This window comes from Mastacembelus armatus, chromosome 2, assembly GCF_900324485.2.
Source record: "Mastacembelus armatus chromosome 2, fMasArm1.2, whole genome shotgun sequence".
Taxonomy (NCBI): domain Eukaryota; kingdom Metazoa; phylum Chordata; class Actinopteri; order Synbranchiformes; family Mastacembelidae; genus Mastacembelus; species Mastacembelus armatus.
In genome coordinates this window covers 10,658,517-10,678,416 of record NC_046634.1, presented here as the reverse complement: position 1 = coordinate 10,678,416, position 19,900 = coordinate 10,658,517, and the positions used below count along the sequence as shown (strand labels likewise).

Sequence of the window (19,900 nt, the reverse complement as noted above, 5' to 3'; positions counted from 1 at the left end):
GTCCGTCTATAATCCAGTCATTAGTCTCACTCAGCTTCAGGTCGGACTAATGGGGTCGTGGTTAAGACCCGTCAGTCTCGGTCCAACATCAGAGAGGAAATTCTGTTAGTAATCCTCTGAGTGTCCACACGGATCATGGTCACGACATCTGTGTGTGAACCACCTGCAGCCTGGTTTTAAGAAAGGACACAAAGCATTCTGGGAAATCAGCCATTAGTCCTCCACAGTCTAATGGTTCCCTCTGGGCCCCAATAAACAACATCAGTAATAGACAACAACAAATGCCTCAATCACTTTCATATGTCTTTAATGTGCATTGTTTGTTTTATATTTTATTTAGATACATTTTAACATTAAAGTTTTCTTAATATTAATATTATTTTATTTAATGTTTTTCCAGAAACGTAGATAAATTCCTTATTAACCTGCTTCACTTTGTCAAAGTTACTAAAAATATTTGCTTTTAATTTAAAAAACTTCACTTTAATCATGTAAATGTAAAGGCATAATGTAAAGGCATTCTGGGAAATGTAGGAAATCTGTGTTGGGTTAAAGGGAAGTGGAATAGATGATTTTCTCTGGTCTGAGCAAACCGACGGCTGCTGGAGGATTTAATGTCACTTTGTCATCGCAGGCGTCCAGTCGTCCACCACAGCGACATGGAACCGTCTGTCAGACCCATAAAACAAACTCGGTCCTCTCAGAGCGGAGCTGGGTACTGCTGAGGTTTCGTGCATCTCGCTGCAGCGGTCTGGTTTCACCGCAGCGCCCACGCCAACCAAAACAAGCCTCTGGATTCATAACTCAGCCTCAGATGAGTAAAACGCCGTCTGCTGCTGCAGCACATTATTCTTCAGAGCTGATTTAACTGTCAGCAGAGGCTGTCCTGGTTTTCCTGTGGCTTCCAAACACACATACTTTACTGTCATTTCATCTGCCCAGGGCAGAAACGTGCAACAACAAATGGATTCCTCTGTAATCACTGCAGTTTTATGAGCTGCACGTCGCTCTGAGCTTTAGAGCTTTCAGTCAATAACAGTGCAGCTCCATAAAAAAGCCCGACCACGCTGAAACTGGAATAAACTTCTCTAAGCCAGAGTTTTCAAACGGTTCTCCACTTCAAACCTGGAGGTTTCTGCAAGAACTGTTCCACCTTTAATTGTACAACTTCCAATCAGCAGACAGCAGAGTTTGTGCTGCAGCTTCGTCGACCTGGACCGAAGACTTTCTGCAAAGAGAAGGACTTCATGCAACAAGGAGTCCTGCTTGGTCCTCGACCAGATTCTAGTGTGTTGGCCAGGGTCATCAAGGCCTCGCCAAGGACTGATGTGTGCTGTCATCTGGTGCTTTTATTTTGTCTCTGCTTTGCTGTGTCTCCAAAATAAAAGTCTGAATGGGTCTGAGAGGAAACGTGAACTTTTAGGACTTCCTCAGTGACTGTTAGTGACTCTTAATTAAAGCTCAAACACTGTCCAATGTTTAAATCCAAACATGATGCTTTTAGTTTTACCGAAGGCCTTTCAGTTTGGAAAATCTTTAGAAATAATATTGGGCTGAACCGCTGGACGACTTCTGGTCACTTCGGATCAATCAAACTTTCTTCAAACTCACAAAATGTAAAATTTTCCAGATCACAAACTAAATCAGGCTTTCGGGGAAATTTGTCTAAATGAGCTTCAACATAAACAGATTCAGGTTTTCAGGCTCCAAAAACCTGAAACGAACAAACTCTGATGTTCCTGTGATGCAACATCATGAGAAAAACTTCAAGCCCAAACTTTTCTGCTCAGTTTCAGTTTGATGTTTTCCAGCAACTGTTTTTACTTCTCTTTAGGAACCCATGGAGGATTTCACCCTTCATGGTTTTTGGGGATTCCCTGTTTGACAAACCACTTCACAAGGACCAGCCCTGTTTTTCCCACTTTTCATGGGTTAGAGTGAAAATAAATCCTGCTTTTATTTTCTGATGACCCAAATGAGCAGACAGGTCCAGCAGATCCAAAGATGAAAGAAGAAGAAGGAGGAGGAAAAGAAGAAGAGTCCAAAATGTGCAACAAAACCAGCAAACTGGGGGAGAAACAAGTTGAGGTTCGGTTCTCAGACAAAACAGTTTCAAAAGTGTGGAAGTTCCCATCTTCATCATCACCACCATCAGTGTGGAAACACCCAGAAAAACAGGAAACGTTCAGCGGCTGATCACAAACCTGATCCACATCCAAACTATTGATCCTCAGCATCATCAATCAGACTCCATGTTCATGTTTGATTCCCTCTGTGGACTTCCTGTTGATGCTGCCAACACGCCACTGCAAGAACTGAACTGATATTAAGACTGATTGATTAACAGCGAATATTAGTTTGATTTCTTCTGTCGCTCAAACATGTCGATCTAAATATTTTCAAACTAAATGATCAAACAGTTTTTAAAAAACATCACTGATAACTTAAATATGAATCTATAAGAATCAACACAAGCCGATAAAGAGGAGACTGAGTCACATGAACCTGATGAAAACCTGCTCAGACTCTTGTTTACCTGAGCTGTCAGCAGGTCGCCGTGACGATGAGGTTGACGGACAGGCAGGTATTTCCCTCCCTCCTGGCACTTTGTCCACATCATCAGTCGATCCCTGCTGTGACAACACAAACTCTTCCAGAGAACTAAGGACAGACTGAGCTGAGGAAAAGTTTCATTTCCTGGAACAAAGTGAAGATGTCGGACAAACGGCTGAGTAAAAAATATGATCGTTTTATTTTAGAAAAGTGTGACAAACATGATGAAAGCAGCGGCTAACGTTCTCACCACTGTTGGACTAAATCTAAACACAACACCCGACACGTCAGAACCGAACCGCCTGAAACAAACAAGGTCGGAAAGCACAGGAGGAAGGGGAGCAGAGATTGGACCGGGCGGCTGTCTTGAAGGTTTGACTCGTCGGCGTCCTGTTTTAAAACCGTTTGGTCCCAGTGTTTTATTGTGACTCAGAATAGAACCAGGGTGACAGAACATAATAACGGTACATGAAGCAGATCACATCTGGACACATGCACAAACAATACAACGCCTCACACAAATGAAACAACAATGTCGACTCAGGAGCATGAAGGAGACGAGACCTGGTGTTGGATCTTAAAGCCGAGACCTTGGCATCAGTGAAGTTTGTCGTTGGGACACCACATCTTATAAACACACATTCTACACATCAGGCAACGCTCCAGCACTGATGGGAAATGTAAACATTGACACTGGAGCAACTCAGGCCGTTTACTGATCCGAGGTGAAATCCCAAAGAAACAAAGAGAGCAGTGAAGGCACCGATGGGAGGAGCGCTGCCTGGGCAGAGGAACTACAAGTATAAACCTTCAGCACATGGTTCTCCTGACAGACACACACACACACACACACACACACACACACACACACACACACACACACACACACACACACAGACACACAGACACAGACACACACACACACACAGAGCCGAGAAGCAGAGGTACAGCGTTGAACAGTTACTCCAAAACAAAGTGTTGTCAGCAACAGATGAAAGGAAAGGAGAAGAAGAGGCGGCAGTGCAGAGGTCAGAGGTCAGTTCAGGATGAAAACCACCCAGCAGAGCAGGAAGTGTCCTTACAAAATAAATTCCCAAATCCTTCAGCATCCTGTCCTGCGGGTCACTACGTGGTGGAGCTCCCCCTCCGCTCCAGGAATCTGCTCCAAACAACAAGAGAAAACAGGATTAGTTTGGTGGTTTTGGCTGCGACGGACGCGGCACAATCAGGCGACGTCCAAACCGCAGAAACCCTCGAGTCAAAGCCCAAACATAAACAGGCGAGCGGGCGGAGGACGAAAACCACGTTTGTTTATTTCAACAGAGTCTGGGGTCAGACTGAAGCTCGGGTCAGGGTGGTGTGAGAAGAACTTTCTGATTTAGTCATTTACTGTTTTGCACCTAATGTTTCTCTAAATGTATTTTCCAGGCGCGTGTTTCTTTAAACAGCTGCTCCGCAGACGTCTCTTAATTATTCAAACAAAAGCAGCTCCAGCTCCAATAAGAACAACACAACCGTGATGCTTCAGTCTTCTTCCTTCAGTTTTCTTTTTTCATAAAAAGCTTCAAGTTTAAAGCAAATGGACAATTTTCCACATCTGACTATTTAATATTTGATCATGTTCGATTCATTTTTCTGCATTTACAGCAAAAAGACAAGTGTCATGTTCCAAATCACTCACACTTGAGTCTGTCGCACAAAGTCTGCGAAGTGTTGATCCCTGGCACACAGCTCGATGATCCTCAGACGCTCCTGGAGTTCCTGCAGAGGTCAGAGGTCACAGGTCAGAGGTCACAGGTCAGCAGAGAGAAAACATATTTTGTGTCAGATCGCAAAGGAAACAAGGAGCAGACGTCGTACAGATGCTGCACTGAGCCAGAAATTTTATCATGTAACTGAATGTCTTGCAGTAAAAACACCTGAAAATAAAGTAGTTTCCAAAGCTCGGAGGCAGTGGGCGTGTCCTGATACTGACCACACCTGGCGCTGACCACACCTGGCGCTGACCACACCTGGCGCTGACCACACCTGGCGCTGACCACACCTGGCACTGCGCCTTGTACGGTCACATACTGAAAATAGTTCCTCACCTCTTTAGTGAGCGTAGTGTTCTGGTAGACGTGGAGTATCTCGTCGCTGCCGAGGTCTTTGGAGGCTTCCACGCTGACGGAGCTGCTGTACTGGGGAAGGTCGGGGTCGAGGCAGCGGTAAGATGGCGGCATGTCGTCGTCATAGCGACGGTAGTACTGCGCCATGACTGGATCGCTCTCAAACATGGGGTTGAACTTGGTGGCGCGCTCCAGTGTTGGCACGCTGTCTCCCCGCCTGAAGGACAGACCTGTTGTTAACACCAGTTCACTGAGTCCACAAAGTCCAGATGGGGGCGTGGCTCACCTCAGCGGGTCCTCGGTGTCCTCGCTGTCGTACTGCTCCCGCAGCGTCCTCGCCAAGAAGAAGATAATTCCAGCCGCCACCGTGAGAAAACCAGCCACCGAGGCGATGGCGATCCCCACGACCAGTGGCTCAGAAACATACTCCTGACAGTGCTCGCCGCGGTACCACCAGTTCTCTCCGACCCGACACCTGCAGCACAGGTCACACGTTTGATTCCCAGGAATTCCAGTGGGACACAGACAGTGTCAACATCCAGGCAGTGCAGGGAACATGATTCCCTGCTTCATTAACAAAGATCTGACTGTTCAATGCAGTGGTTCTCAGTCCTGGTCCTCGAGGCCCCCTGCCCTGCTTGTTTACCAACTATGTCTAACAAACGTCCAGTTTCTGATTGGCTGATCACACCTGGTCCAGGTAATCAGTGGTGGGTAAGGCAGGGATAGTTGGAAAACAAGCATGACAGGCGTCCTTGAGGACCAGGATTAAGAACAACCACCTTAAAGCACTTATTCTTTAAAACAAAAGAAACCTGACTGCTCTCATGTCCAGGAACACTAAAACTTCCTGGTGTGAAAACTCCTCCCACCTGCAGATGGCGCCCTTCCCGGGGATGACATCACATTTCCCGTCGTTGAGGCAGAAGTTGTGCTGCAGCTCACAGATGCTCTGACACGGCAGACCGTCCACACTCAGATACCCGGCGTCGCAAACGCACTCGGCCTCACCCGACCACTGATTGACCACGCACCTGGAAAACTCGTTACATGCCTGGAACTTACAGGGATCCGCTCTGTCACCTGAGAGGAAACACCAGCAAGAAAACAAGAGAAGAAGAGTCACCTGGAATATAACGCTCAGACTCACATTCAGGACAAACACACACAGTTTCTGATTAATGTTTAGAGTGTGTGTCGCTCATGTCTTTTTGATTTCCTGGTCCCTTCAGCAGATTTTTTGTTGCTTGTTGTTTCCTGCTGTTTGTTTGTTGTCATATGAAGAGTCTTTTAGAGAGACAACTGTGACAGACTGGATGAGCCCTGATCCAGGATCCAGTGTGCAATGGAAAACATTGCTCTGCTCTACAGTGATTATCAGCGAGTCCTGACCGCGATGACTCACTGCTGCAGATTAGGGTTGTCGGGCTACAGGAGCTGCCCTGATTGGCTCAGACGGATTAAAGAGCTGCAGCTCGGCACAGACGGACACAGAGTCCACGTCGCCTTCAGCTGCTCACACCTTCATGTCTAAGTCATTCACACCTTTGAAAGGAGGCGCATTCACCCAGTCGGTTTATTAGGAACCCCTGTGTCGGATCCAGTCGGTTTATTAGTTACAGTTCAACTTACCTCAACTTGGTTTTAAAATATTTAGTTAAACCCTAAAAGTTTCTGATCTGTTTTTGTTGAGTTTAACAACACAGAAACAGCCTCAATCTAATCCTGCTGAACCACTAAAACAGAAACCTCATCTCATCCTGAGCTCAGAACCTGCTGAAAACCCACTCGCTTCATTTTAAAGCCAGACACACCAGGCTCAGACAGATGGAGGGAAGCGGCGGCCATGATGTCAGTGGATCAGAGGGAGTCGGATGTGCTGCCACTCACGCTCCTCTCAGACAGATTATCTCAGGCACTAGATGAGTCCTGACAGGAGTTACAGTGTCAGAGCTACTGAGACGCTGCAGGGACGTCTTAGAACAGCAACTCAGGACGTGAAGACCAGTATTTAAATACTGGTACAAAACCTTCTGCTTATTTGTCCAGACCTGTCTCTAAAGGTCCCATTTCTGCGTAAGACAGGAATTTAAAAAGTCTGAAATGACGTCCAGTCATCTGACGGTAGTTTCCATCCCTGTCACCTTTTGCTCTACAAAAACTATAACTAGTTAGAAAACCATCTGAATATTTCCAACCAAAGTCAACTTGTTGGCAGACTCTTTTAGAGAGTGATATTTGTGGTGAGAAGAGGATCAGATCCTCTTATTGAACTGGCCCCTTAGGAATAAAAACAGGTCTAGTTAGTCCTTGTAATCATTATTGTATGTACAGGTATATTAAAAATAAAAGATTCCACCAATGTGTGTCCAAGTAAATGGGGGAAATTAGTACAATGAGAGGCTGCCCAGGACTAACGGGCCTATGAAACTGTAAAACATCACATGGGGCCCAGGACTGAGCCAACCCACCTGAAAACATTTCACCATGAACATGAAACACGTTTCTACCATTAAGTCTCAATGTCAAAAAACCTGCACCAACCAAACCCTACAGCTGTAATAGTGTCCCACCTGATTCGACATCCAGGGAGTACTTGTCAATGGCCAGGTTCATGGTCTGGTAGGCGGTGTTGGCAAAGTCCTCTAGGATCAGGTAGATGACATTGGTGACGCCTCTGGGAACCGGTTTCCCAAACTTCATCCTGCTGTTCACCACGATGCTGCCGTTCCTGAAGTTGAGGATTTCGAGGTTCTGGAAGTTGTTCAGGTTGGATTGCAGGTATGGGACCAGCTGCAAGGCAGAGGCAAAGACCTGTTAGAAACATTATGTATGACCTTCTTATTGGCTGAGTCCAGATTCTTAGACTGCTCACCAGTTCTAGGAATCGTTGCTCCAGGGCCTTGTACTCAGGGGAGCTTTTGTTGAAGAGGTCCATGGAGAACACCATGTTGGTCACTCTCAGGCTGAAGAACACCGTCAGAGCTCGTCCTGGTCGGGTTGGTAACGCAATCACATCAAGATCTGACCCTTGAGCCCCGCTGGAGAATCCGCTGCCATCGCCTTCAGTCGCCACGCTGAACACGTCAAAGCTGATGTTGATGCCCGGCACCTCAGAGAAATCGTTCTCGAAAATTTGGAACTTGGTAGCAGGGGTGCTTTCTGTGACTTCCTGAAGCGAGGAACTAGTGGTGTGAAGGATTTCTGTACCTAGTTCCCCACCTGAAAGATCTGTCAAGGTGGGACCCAAATCATCATCTTGTGCTGAACCACCTGGCAGCGTTTCTGTGGCATCTGTTGAAGCACTTTGAGCTTCATTTGCAACAGTCGCCGACAGCGTTGGTTGAGGCACATGTGAAGGTGAAGAACTTATTGGAACTTCTTCAACATCTTCGTGGATTGGGTGCTCGTGGTGAACTGGTTCCTCATCGTCTGGTACTGAATCCGACACTCGAGTGAACGGAGAGTCTCTTTCAGGTGAGAGAGCAATATGGTCTGAACTTACAGACGACATGACGACTGGAGTGCCGGTCGTGGTGACAATCATGACTTCATCCACTACCAGGTCGTCATCAAGGACATCAACCTTTGGCGGTGCTGTTGTCATAGCAACATCAGTGGTGCCAACATGCTGCTCTTCTAAAATCTCAACCTTGTCATGGTCTTCACCTTCGGGCAACAGCAGTTTGGGTTTTTCTGTGAGAACCTCAAGTTCTGTATGTTCTACAAAGGCAGAAGAGGGGCTCGTGGAATCGTCGGTCTCAGGAACTTCAGGTGTGACAGTGACTTCAACCTCTGTTTTTCCAGGTACATCTTCTGTTTTAAACCCACCTGTTGCTGCTGGGTGCTCTACGGCTTCCAACACTTCTGTGGTTTCTTGTAGGCTGACCACTGAATCAGTTGGTCCTGCAAAAATAGGCGCCTCACGAGTCCATGGTTCAGGTTCAACAGAATCTGTGACTGGTACTACAATTGTATGTGGTTTGGTTAAGGAGTAGCCGTGGTAGATGCCCGACGCTTCAACTGTTTGCAGTGAAAGTTCGACAGTCAATGTTCCTTTGGGAGAGAATGCAGGTGCTGGGGTCGTGGTTGAGAACCGTGGATCAGTGTTTATGTGCGGCGTTATCAGGATTTGATCCAGAAAGGTTGCTTCAGTGTCTCTATTTGGTACCAATTCCACAAAAAAAGGAACTGATGTTCTCTGCAAAGGGGGAGATTTGGTGAACTCAACTCCCAGTGCAACCACATCGTCTTTCACACTCGTTGGCAACTCAACAACTTCCTCATCGTCTTCATCCCCAGTCTCCTCCAGATCCGGTGGTGGCAGCACCTCCAGACTGCCATCCCCATCGTCATACAGGCCGGTCCCATCAGATGTTTCTGTTGGCTCAAAGGACCAAAGAGGAGGGCCCAGGCCGTCTCCAGAGAAACCAGAACCAGATCCATCCTCCACCGTGACCCCAGAGGCTGGAGGAGGCATGGCCGTGGCATCGCCCGCTCTATGGGTGTGGTCTCCAGGACCATGAGCATCACTGAGGACGAATTCCTCATCTTCAGCACTTCTATTAACTGTAAACCAGGAAAACACAAGGACAAGTTTATGGCTGGGATCTCGCTCCTCACAGCCCAGAAACTAACGGTAATTCTAACAACAACCTTATGTGACCTAACGTGACAGTGAGGAACCCTGACTGGTTTTAACTGGGTTCAGTGGGAGTAAAGGCCAGCTGGGATTCATTTAGACTCCATATGCAAAAGCCATCAACCAGAGATAATGAGATAATCACCTAGTTTAAGTCACACTGGATCATACTGACATGTGTTTGATGTCCATGTGCTCAGAATAATGCAGAAATGACTGTAATGATTCACCGTCTTGTGTCACTAGTTCCAGGTCGACTGTTTTGTCTGGGAATTCATCAGGCGGTGGAGGAGCCGTGCTCTCGTCGAACATGAAGACATCATTTTCACTCGCCACCTCGCTCTGAGAACCTTTCCACGTGTCGAACAGGTCGAACAGGAAGTCGTCTTTCTTAGGGAAGGCGTCGCTGCTGTCCGCCTCGTGGCTTGGTGCATCAGGAGGCTTCTCTGCAGCCAGGACGTTATCCTGGAAACAGGTTCACAGTTCATTCAAAGTTATTTCCTTCTATACAAGTTCAGCTATAGTTTTAGCTCCTAGTGTTTAGTTTTTATTTTTCCAGTTTGTTGATGTTTGTTTCCTGCTGATGTTGCAGTTTCTGCCAGAGGGCCTGCTTCTTGCTGAGCCAATGAGAATCCTCCCAGCTCTTCTACTGATTTTTATTCAGTGTGTTTCGGCTGAACTCACCATGTTGTCGTAGGCGTCGGCCGGTCGACCCGTCGGTTTCACTGAAGCCAATAAGTTCTCGGCTGCGGAGAAAGGAGGGATATTAACATGTGGTTTGCTACAGAACGTTTACAGGTGAACATTCATCTGCCAATTCTTTATACAGCCTGCTGCGTACCGCTGTCCAGGCTGCTGTTGGTCAGGAAGTTGTCTTTGCGCAGAGCCTCGGTGATGTAGTTGCGGAAGTCGGTGATGGTGTAGACGACGGTGGGCTGCTCTGCGGCCCCGGGGTAGCTCTTCTCCACCAGGTTGTTCTGCAGAGAGATGAAGTCCAGCGTGTCGTTGGAGATGCCGCTGCCGTCGACTTCCAGGGTGATGGTGTAGTGGACCAGGACCACCAAACCCCTGAGACAGAGCATGACCAATCAGTGAGCCAGGATTCTGTTTCTGATCTCAGCTGATAAATTATTTAATTTTAAATCAATAAAATGTCCTGAAACACAAAAATATTTACAACTGCATTAATCCAACATCAGCCCAAAATATTCAGTTTTGACTTTTCAACCAGGCTTAACTGATGCTAACCTCCAACCTGACTGTGTGACCCTAACACCTGTTCCTCTGGTCTGTTATTTCCCATCATCCCTTTCCTCCTCTGACCTTCCCCTTCAGTCCGAGGTCATTTTCTGAGGTGAGTGTTGATGAAAACCAGAATCTGACAACTTTACGGCTCCATGTTCCGGGTCAGGTCAAAGGTCTAAGAGTCTCTGAGCCCACAGAGTGAGTTAATCAGTGTGTGTGTGGTGGGGACCAGCCTGTCGTAAACCTTCAACAGTAATCCTGCGGCTGCAGGTGGCCAGCGAGCAGCAAGCGACTTATCCCACTTAAGAACCGATTGACTATTGTTAAGGACATTAAGTGGAAATTAGAGCAGAGCCGTTATTTACTGCGACAGGCGGGCGAAAGGGGACTTTAGGGGGTTGGACCTGTCACATCCAGAATCAGCACTTCAAACCATGAGACATGTCGAGTTTTGTGTCTGTTTGTCCACAGGGAGAATATTAGCAGAGAGCAGTGTTGCAGGAACTTAAAACCACTTTTTTATCGTGGATCTGTTCATCTTTGGTCAAAGTGTCTGATTAAAGCAGTGATCAGCTGCTGTTTGCAGTGAACCCACGGGTGCACAGACAACTGTCCCTGGATCACTGTGACACTGAAGGAAACTTAAAAACAGCAGGATTCTCAATGAAGTTCTGCGGCCTCTGTTCCGTGTGGTCTCTGAGTGGGTTTATGGAGGTTTATTGTGGAGGGACATCAGAGATAATGAGACCTTGGAAAGTTGAAGTCATGCAGTTTGTGAAAGTGTGTTGAGATCTGACTGAGAAGCAGAGTCACAGTAAAGTAACTGAATCTGCATCACACTTCAACACTCTGGAACCAAACCAACATGTTTCAGAAACTGCTGAAATAATCTTCACCTCCAGGCAGCTCGACTGCCTTGGTAACAAAATAAAAGTTTCCAGTGCTCAATAATAGACAAACATCATCTCCAACTCATTATGTCTATTTAGTGTTAATTATTTCACCAGAACAGAACCTGTTCGGAAAAAGCTGAAAGTTTGGATCAAAACTGACATTCTTCTTTTTGTTCTGCGTCATCTGAAACACAACAGCTGAATTTCCCATCAGGCCCTGCTCACTGAAGGGACCGCGCACTGTGCAGTCATATCACGGATCGATGGGTGAGCTTTATTGGACCCGCTGTTAAACAGCTCTCTGGGTGACCATGAACTTATCGACTGATGTGAGATCAGGGCCTTAACAATCCTTAAATCTTTCTAAAACGTCAGTAAGATACACAGAACCCTAAATAATCTGTTAACTGGGCTGGAAACATGAAAATAACTCAAACTAGAACTTCACGAGTGTTGCTTTTCTGCATTCCAGCTCACAAAAGGGAGGAAACCCTCAAAGATCCTCCAGAGCTTGAAATTACAGGTGAACACAACTAGAAAGTATTTTTAAAAAGTGATAAACATCAGGCTGATGAAAAGTTTGTTCACTTACCGCTCCAGGTCCTTCTGCGGCCTGAGAACAGGAACAAAACAGCAAATTAATATTTAAAAATATATAAAAGTATATTTCATCTTCATCGTCTCAGCCTCAGTTTAGTCTCAAAACACAGAACATCTGGTGAAAACTCTACCTGAACTCAATAACGTAGACGTTCTTGAATCCTGGCAGGTCCCTGAAGGCGTCTTCGATCTGTGGGGGAGACGGAGTGTGACTGAAGCATCTCACTAAACCAGATCTTCACCTTTAGCCCCACATGGTGCCACCATGGAGATCTTTAACAAACCAGCAAACCTGTGTCGGACACTGCGATGCCTGGTGAGGCCTCAGACAGAGCAAACCTACAAACCTCCAGTCCAGCTGTAACTGAGCAGCTGACACTGAGGAGAAAACTGAAAGGAAAACCCACGAGTCTCTTCATGAGCTCAGTTTGTCCTGATCACTGACACAACGGACTTTCATCCATCTGATTTACCCAAAGTGCTGCGATATGTCACAGGCCGACCGGGATCTTCATCCCTACAGCGAATAAAATGAGCATCAGACTGGGACAAACAGCTGGGGGGGGGGCTGGGTGAAGAGGGATTTCTAATCAGAACCAGTGTTTTCAGTGTGAGGCTGCTGTTCTATTATCCACTCACTGTTCCACTTTAACGATCCTGACCTCAGTGTTCAAACCATCAACGCTTCCCACGTCACTAAGCCTGAAAACTCTCGGGGGTCTGGGAACACACCGGTGCTCTCAGCTTTCCTGGCAGAGCCTGTTTTTCCACCAGCTCCAAGTGAGTCAGTTCTCGAGTGCTGGTTGTGCTCTGAGGTTTCCAGCTCGGGTTCTGCCTGAGCGGCTCATATGGTCGATCGCTGGCAGGCCCGAGGAAACCGAGCTTTAAACCGTGAAGATCCTTAATGTGTGAAACACAAGTGAGGCCTTTGAAGCAGGACCAATCTCCTGAGTCTTTGGGTTTGTAAACCACAAATGAAGTCAGGCTGGTAATGACAAAACAGGAGAGGAGGTGTGGGCGGAACCACAGACATCACAAGAACCGACCTCAGCTCAATAAACTCATCTGCAAAATGACGACAACAATGTGGGTCACTGGGAAAAACCACTGCCAGTACATCCAGCTCCACAAAATGAAACCCAGTTTACCCTTCTCACACACACACACACACACACACACACACACACACACACACACACACACACACACACACACACACACACACACACACCTTCAGTCAGCACAGTGACACATGGCACCAACACCAACAAAAACACAATCAATCCACATCCCTTCACTGACTCAGAACCTTTAACAGGTCCAGTATCTGTGTGTATCCATTACCCGCCGTGTGAAGAGTCTGGAAAGCTGCTGATACTCGAAGCTGCTCGGGTCTCTCAGAGCATCATTGTAGGTTTCTCCTCTTAGCTTGATGCTCAGGTCCACCACCTGGTCCTTCAGGGGCCTCAGGGGTCGCAACAAGGTGTCATCGATCTCGTTCCCAATCTGAAAGTGAAGGGAGACAGCATCATACAGAAGTAGGTCTGGTACTGGTACAGAATCAGAAAAGGTACCAATGCACCACTAATCCACATTCACTTACCGAGATCTCCTCCTCGTGTTCCAACCCGAAGCCGTTGTTTCCAAGTAAGTTGTCATCTACGATATCAGGCCCCTCTGTTAGATCAGGGAAGTTGCCGTTGTTGTACTCCACAATGTACTTGGTCGTGAGCTCCACAGAGGTACCAGGGGTGGTCTGCTCGGTGGCAGTGACTCCTTCTGGGCTCTCTGAAGACTCCTGAGCTGGAGCCTCCATCATTTTTTCACCTGCCTTCTCTGCTGTAGCATCTGGGGAAACGCTCCCATCTTCCTCAGGGGACCCTGGGGCGTCCTCTTCAGGGGACCCTGGGGCGGCCTCTTCAAGGGACCCTGGGGCGGCCTCTTCAAGGGACCCTGGGGCGGCCTCTTCAAGGGACCCTGGGGCGGCCTCTTCAAGGGACCCTGGGGCGGCCTCTTCAAGGTTTTCTATTTCTGAAACCGTGCCTGGATGAGCATGAGTCACAGCCTCTGGAGCGGTTTCACTTGGAGCCACTGGGATGATTTCTGGGATGTCACTTGAAGGCTCAACCACCTGGGTAGTCGTGTCTGAAGGTACTACTCTCTCCAGGTCTTCTGCATGTTCCACCGTTCCCTCTGGTTCAGCTGTGCCCTCCACTTCAGTCCTGGGCAATAATCCTTCTGTGTCTTCTGGAACAACAACAACAACTGGAGTGATCTCTTCCTCAGACTCTGAAGGGGTTTCATCAACAGACTCCAGAAGAACCTCCTCTGGTGCTGGTTTTTCTGTGGCCTCATCCTCAACATCTTCTACAAGTTCTGGTTCTTCTGTGGGTTCTTTCTCTTCTATACTTTCTATTACAGATTCTGCTTCTGTTGCAGCACCTTTTGGAGTCACTGCTACTTCTACAGTTTCTACTGCAGGTTCTGTCATTCCTGTAGTTTCTGTTTCAGGTTCTGTGGGAGCTGCAGGTGGTTCTTCACTAACTTCGACTGGTTCTCCTGTGCCCACAATTGATCCGTCCCCTGCTTCTTTGGCTGATTCTCCTGCTTCATCTGTTTCTTCTTCTACTGTTCTTTCAGCTTCTGCTGAGTCCTCTACAGCAGGTGCTGTTCCCTCTGCTTCCCCACTGAATTTTTCTTCTGGTGTTTCTACAACCAGCCCCTGTGCCCCCGTGTTGCCTTCTGCCTGAACTGTTGCTGCTTCTTCATCGGTGACAGTCTCACCTGGCTCTGCTGGTACCACCTCAGGGGATTTTAAGTCCACAGCAGCTTCAGTAGTTTTATCTTCAAACACAAAAGGAGCTTCTTCATGTTTGACTCCTTCCTCTTCTGGGGTCTCTGTTACAGTTACTTCCTCTTCTTCTTGGACACTTTCTTCTGTCCTGTCCGAGGCCTGGGATGGAACTTCTAAGTCAGAGACAGATTCTTCATCTGGAGTCACAGGAATAAATATTTGATCTTCTTCTGAATCTGTTATCACAAAGACAGTTGGACTTGCTTCTGTGCTGACTCTGGTTTCATCTTGGCTGACTCCTACATCAACCTCTGAAGGATGTTCTACCTGGGGTTTTTGTTTTTCACCTTCAGGTTCTTCAGTAGTTGCTGTCTCAACTAGATCAGATCCATTGGGAAGCATTTCAGTAATGAGATCTGATGAATCCTCAGTGGGTTCATCAAAAACCACATCAGTCAAGATTATGTCTGAGGTGGGATCTAAAGAAATGTCTGGGATCCCCTCCATCATGACTTCTGATGGAGCCTCAGGTTCTGGAGATACTTCCTGGATTAACTCCACCACTGGGACTGGTTCTGTAGCAGGTATTATTGTGGGATTTGTTAGAACCACAGCAGTAGCTCCTGAGAGAACCTCCTCGGCTGCAGCTTCTGATGGTGGCTCCTCACCTTTTGGGGTAACTTCCATCACCTCTGAATCAGGAAGATCCACATCTTCATGAAGGACCTCCTCGGTCTTCTCATCTTCTTCTACAGCTTTTTTCTCTGTTGTACCTGGGACAGTTTCATCTTCCCTCTCCTTCTCACCAAAGGGCTTGTGGGTAACAGCATCAGGAACCTCTTGGTCAACCTCCATATTGTCCCCAGGGATGTGTCTGACATCAGCTTCCTCGGAAGCTGTGAGAATCTCAGCGTCTGTGATGATCGAAGGTGGATTTTCTGGAGTAACGCTGCCTTCAGTCGCCTGGTCGTCAGTGTTTTCTGACCCCTCAGCTTCTGAGAGTGAAGGCGTCTGAGCAGCAGCCTCATAGTCGAGCAGCAGGTCGGCCCCATCGGCCTCGACTGTCTCTGATCCACCTGGTAAATGAGAGTAAAGGAAGATGAATGAATTACAGTTTAATTCTTTCGGCTGAGTTTTGTCTTTCAATTCAACAAATGTGAGACCACAACTGATGCTTCGTCCTGCAGATAAAGGACTGATCCACCTTTTTATTTCCACCATCTGGGAGAAATCTCAGACCTGGGAAAGTAATGTAAGAAATTCAAATCGAATTAATTTACATTCCTGTCAGACTTTTCTGAGGAAACTGACGTAAGTGCTTTTGCAGACCTGAACATTCAGGACTGACGAATTATAAAGCAGAAGAAACACTTGTCTGAGTCATGAGTATGTACATCGGGTCATTCTGATGTGTGATCCGTAAGATCCAGGCCCGTTCAGCAACTTTAAGTCCCATGACCCATAATCTTAATCCTAAGTGGTCTGAGCACCAGAAGGCCAAAATCCGTCCTTCATGAACTGGAATCCCTTTTCTAAAAGCCACAGATTTATACTTCAGGTCTGTGGCTCAGCTGCTGCCCAGACTCCACAGGATCACATGGAGAAAAAAAACCACAAACACCTTAAAACAATCTCAGTCAGTGCTGGACAAAATGAGCTCGGACTAAAATCTGCAACACTTGAACTCCATTTTTTGGAGTGGGGAATGACGTAGACTCTGAGGTCAAAGAAGGAATTCGGCAGTCCCTTAGCAGACCTTTAGTGTCTGACTTGAAAGTCTCCACTAACAAGCTGTTAAAGAGACTTTCTCTTCCAGTCAGCGGCTCCAAACAGGCGAGCAGCTCCGTGGTACTGAGCAGGCCGCTGCCTGTAAAGAGGCTTACGGGTCTATTCTGAGACCAGAGCTGACGGAAATCAGCCTCCTGCAGCCACAACGGCGACTGGGGGCCAAGGTGATGACAGGCCTGCAGGGACGTTTGAGTTTCAATAAGGAGTGTTTGTCTGACTCTGGCTGGACTTCAGAGGGTCAGCGGGAGGTCACCGCTAAGATGAACCTGTCACATAAAGGTCCTCTAGGAATCAGATTCCCTGCTGAGCACAAATCCAACTGTACTTTCACATAAACACATGAAACATCTGAGCTCCACTCAGCCTCTTTCTAGTTTTCATTAAAAAAAACTTCACAATAAAAGCATGCACAATACCTTCCATCCATCCATCCATCCATCATCTATACCCCCTTAGTCCTTTAACCACGGTTATAGGGATCTGCTGGAGCCTATCCCAGCTCTCTCTGGGTGAAAGGCAGGGGTCCACCCTGGACAGGTCACCAGTCCATCACAGGGCCACATAGAGACAAACAACCTCACACACTCCCACAGTGACTTATTGGCTGTAACTGCTGTTAAATGTTTTCCCTGTTAACTGCTGCTCCTGATGTGATTAGGAAGGATGATCAATGATCAGTTGGCTCGTTGAGTAAATAGGCAGATCAGAAAAACAGTCATTCGCAGCCTAGATGAGCCTGAGCTGACAGATGCAGCTGCAGCTCTGAAGAGTTTGCTTCAGGTGTGTTTACCTGGTTGAGTCGGCGTCACTGATTCTCCAGTTTCTGAGCTGCAGGAAAGAGAAGAAGAAAGAGCAGTGATTAGAAACCAGCAGAAACCAGTAAACAGACTGGGACTGTTAGCACAAATATCTTCCTCCTTCATTTGAACAGCAGCAAACAGGAAAGTCTGACCTGACTTTACAAAACATCTGAGGACGTTACGAGTCCATGAGTTTAGTTTGGACAATCGATTCAGGATTTAAATATTTATCAAGTTAAAAGCTTCTCACATATTTGTGGTTTCTGTGCTGTGATGGTTTTGCACTGAAAGATGAATCAATAATGCGAGAAAATAAAAATGATTCAGTTCTAGTTTTGTGTAAAAGACCAAAACAGACGTTTGTCCGGTAAAAATGTCTAAACCTGATGAGCTGGTTGATTATTGACTTCAAAACTATTTATATCAAAGAGTCCGAACTTCTGTTGCAGTATGAAACACATCTTTGTCCCGGTCAGTGCACACAAAACATGATCTGGCCCTAAATTAGTTGGTATTACCCTTTAAATTAATTCTGACAAAACCCAGACAGCTGTAAAAAAAAACAACAACAGGCTGCACAAACAACAACAACAACAACAAACAGCAGTGTGAGGCGCAGCAGCAGTTTCCTCCAGCGTCCACAGCCCAAAAGCAGTTTTAAAATCAGGAACATAGAAAAAAGTCCAGCAGTTTTTTTTACTCTATGCAGCGATTTCTATTCGTCAGACACTGATGATGCTACGTATGTGGTCACGTATCAGGTTTGGAAGCAGCTGATCTACAGTTTATTCTGTTTTCTCTGTGACCTGAGTCCAGAGCAGCTCTGTCGGTGGGTCCTACCTGCATGGAGGGGGGCCTGAGGTGATGGGCGCGCTGCAGCAGGTGAAACACAGCACAGGTGTCAGAGCACAGACTTTGACTTTAGCTTTAACAGTCACTGCTCGGTTCAGTTTATCCTCCCACTAAGTCAGATCATCTGATGTCGTCAATGATTATTTCAGTTTAAATGTTTTTTATTTTCTTGGATCTGGAGAAAATCAACGTCTGAAAAAGTCTCAGCCAACGAGCACAGTTTGTTTCAGAGACATCACACATCAATCACACATTTACAATGTTTAGTGCATTACACCAGCATGAAAACAGATCATGTGATTAACAGTTGTCATGTGATCAGACACTCACCTGTTCATGGCAGCAGCTGCAGCAACTCTCTGAAACAAACATCAACAGAAAATAGACAATTAGACAAATTTACAACTTAAAAGCACAACCATGGCTTGTTGCATCTGAGAAAATGCTTTTAATTTGGCGAGCAAGCAACAGACTCCAGTACGTCCTGTTAGCATTTAGGACACACTCACGCTCCTGATGAGGCTGATGTGCTCCTCTGATTGGCTGAAGAAGCGGCCAATGTCCATGACACTGACCGAGCCTTCCATGCAGCGGCTCACCCACTCCTGGTACTCGTCCCGCTCTGGCAACCGGTCCCAGAAGACCTTAAAGGCCTCCCACACCGTCTCCTGACACACTACAACAAGCAGCACATGGTACAGCCTCAGCCAAAGACCAGGATGTTGTCACAGACTGACTCTGAACTCTGAACCTGACGTCCATGTTGGCGACAACACTGAGATAAATACATGATGACAACCTGAAGCCTTGTAGCAGAAGAAAGCTAAAGCTTCAACCTGAGCAAGTTAAGAAGGTGGTGTTTTTTCAGTGCATCTGTCTGTGCGACCTCCGACCTCTGTGGGATCGGCCTTTAATGACAGCGGCCCTGAAGTTTAAGCCTGTAAGTCTGTTTGGATCAGACCTGCAGGGAAATGAGCATCTGCACGTCCTAAAGAACCATCAGGACCAGTGAACTGAAAGAACAAACACTTTCTACAACTGGAAATATCAAAACAGGACTGGGATGAAACCTGGAAACCAGACTAACCTCTGAGGTGAAAGTACTTCAGATGGTTGGCCATGGCCTCGTCAACTGTTTCCTGAGTGCAAAGTTTGACGCCGCTGGGAAACAAGATATTCCTTTTTCTGCGAGTTACAGCGGAGTGTCGTCTGTATAAAAACTGATGCCAGTCCACCAGGGGTTCCCCCAAATATCCACCATGGTCCCCCGAAGCCATCTCCCCACCACGAGGGGCACTGATGTCTGAAAAACCAGAAACATTTAGAAAACGGACCTTCAGTCAAGTACTGACCTCGAGTACAGTTTGAGGTATTTTCACTATATCTTACATGAGACTTCTACTACAAGTATTTTACAGATGATACGCATACTTTTCACATTCATGTTAAAATACCAGTTTTACTAATCTTCGAACTACTTTAGGAGTTTATTGTTTATTCTATAAAGTATCTGAAGAAGAAACACCAGCATCATGTTCAGTTTTAGTTTTCTTGAAAAAATTACCAAAATATTTAGTGATTTTTTTAAACTAATCAATTAATCAACCGATCACTGCAGCTCTGAC

General features: G+C 46.6%; 1 protein-coding gene across 1 annotated transcript; it reads right to left on the bottom strand.

Annotated features, from left to right (window-relative positions):
- Positions 1-2,729: 2,729 nt before the first annotated feature.
- On the bottom strand, positions 2,730-19,575 carry LOC113127610 (interphotoreceptor matrix proteoglycan 2-like). Its single transcript, XM_026302311.1, has 19 exons — positions 19,363-19,575; positions 18,785-18,951; positions 18,606-18,634; positions 18,264-18,296; positions 17,414-17,451; positions 13,645-15,911; positions 13,386-13,547; positions 12,173-12,231; positions 12,034-12,054; positions 10,145-10,371; positions 9,988-10,049; positions 9,534-9,768; positions 7,537-9,230; positions 7,235-7,454; positions 5,534-5,744; positions 4,948-5,136; positions 4,644-4,878; positions 4,235-4,314; positions 2,730-3,712 (listed from the first exon to the last, which is right to left on the bottom strand). Exons 1-19 carry the CDS (start codon positions 19,550-19,552, stop codon positions 3,679-3,681), a joined length of 6,153 nt encoding a protein of 2,050 aa, XP_026158096.1. The 5' UTR covers positions 19,553-19,575; the 3' UTR covers positions 2,730-3,678.
- Positions 19,576-19,900: the final 325 nt, after the last annotated feature.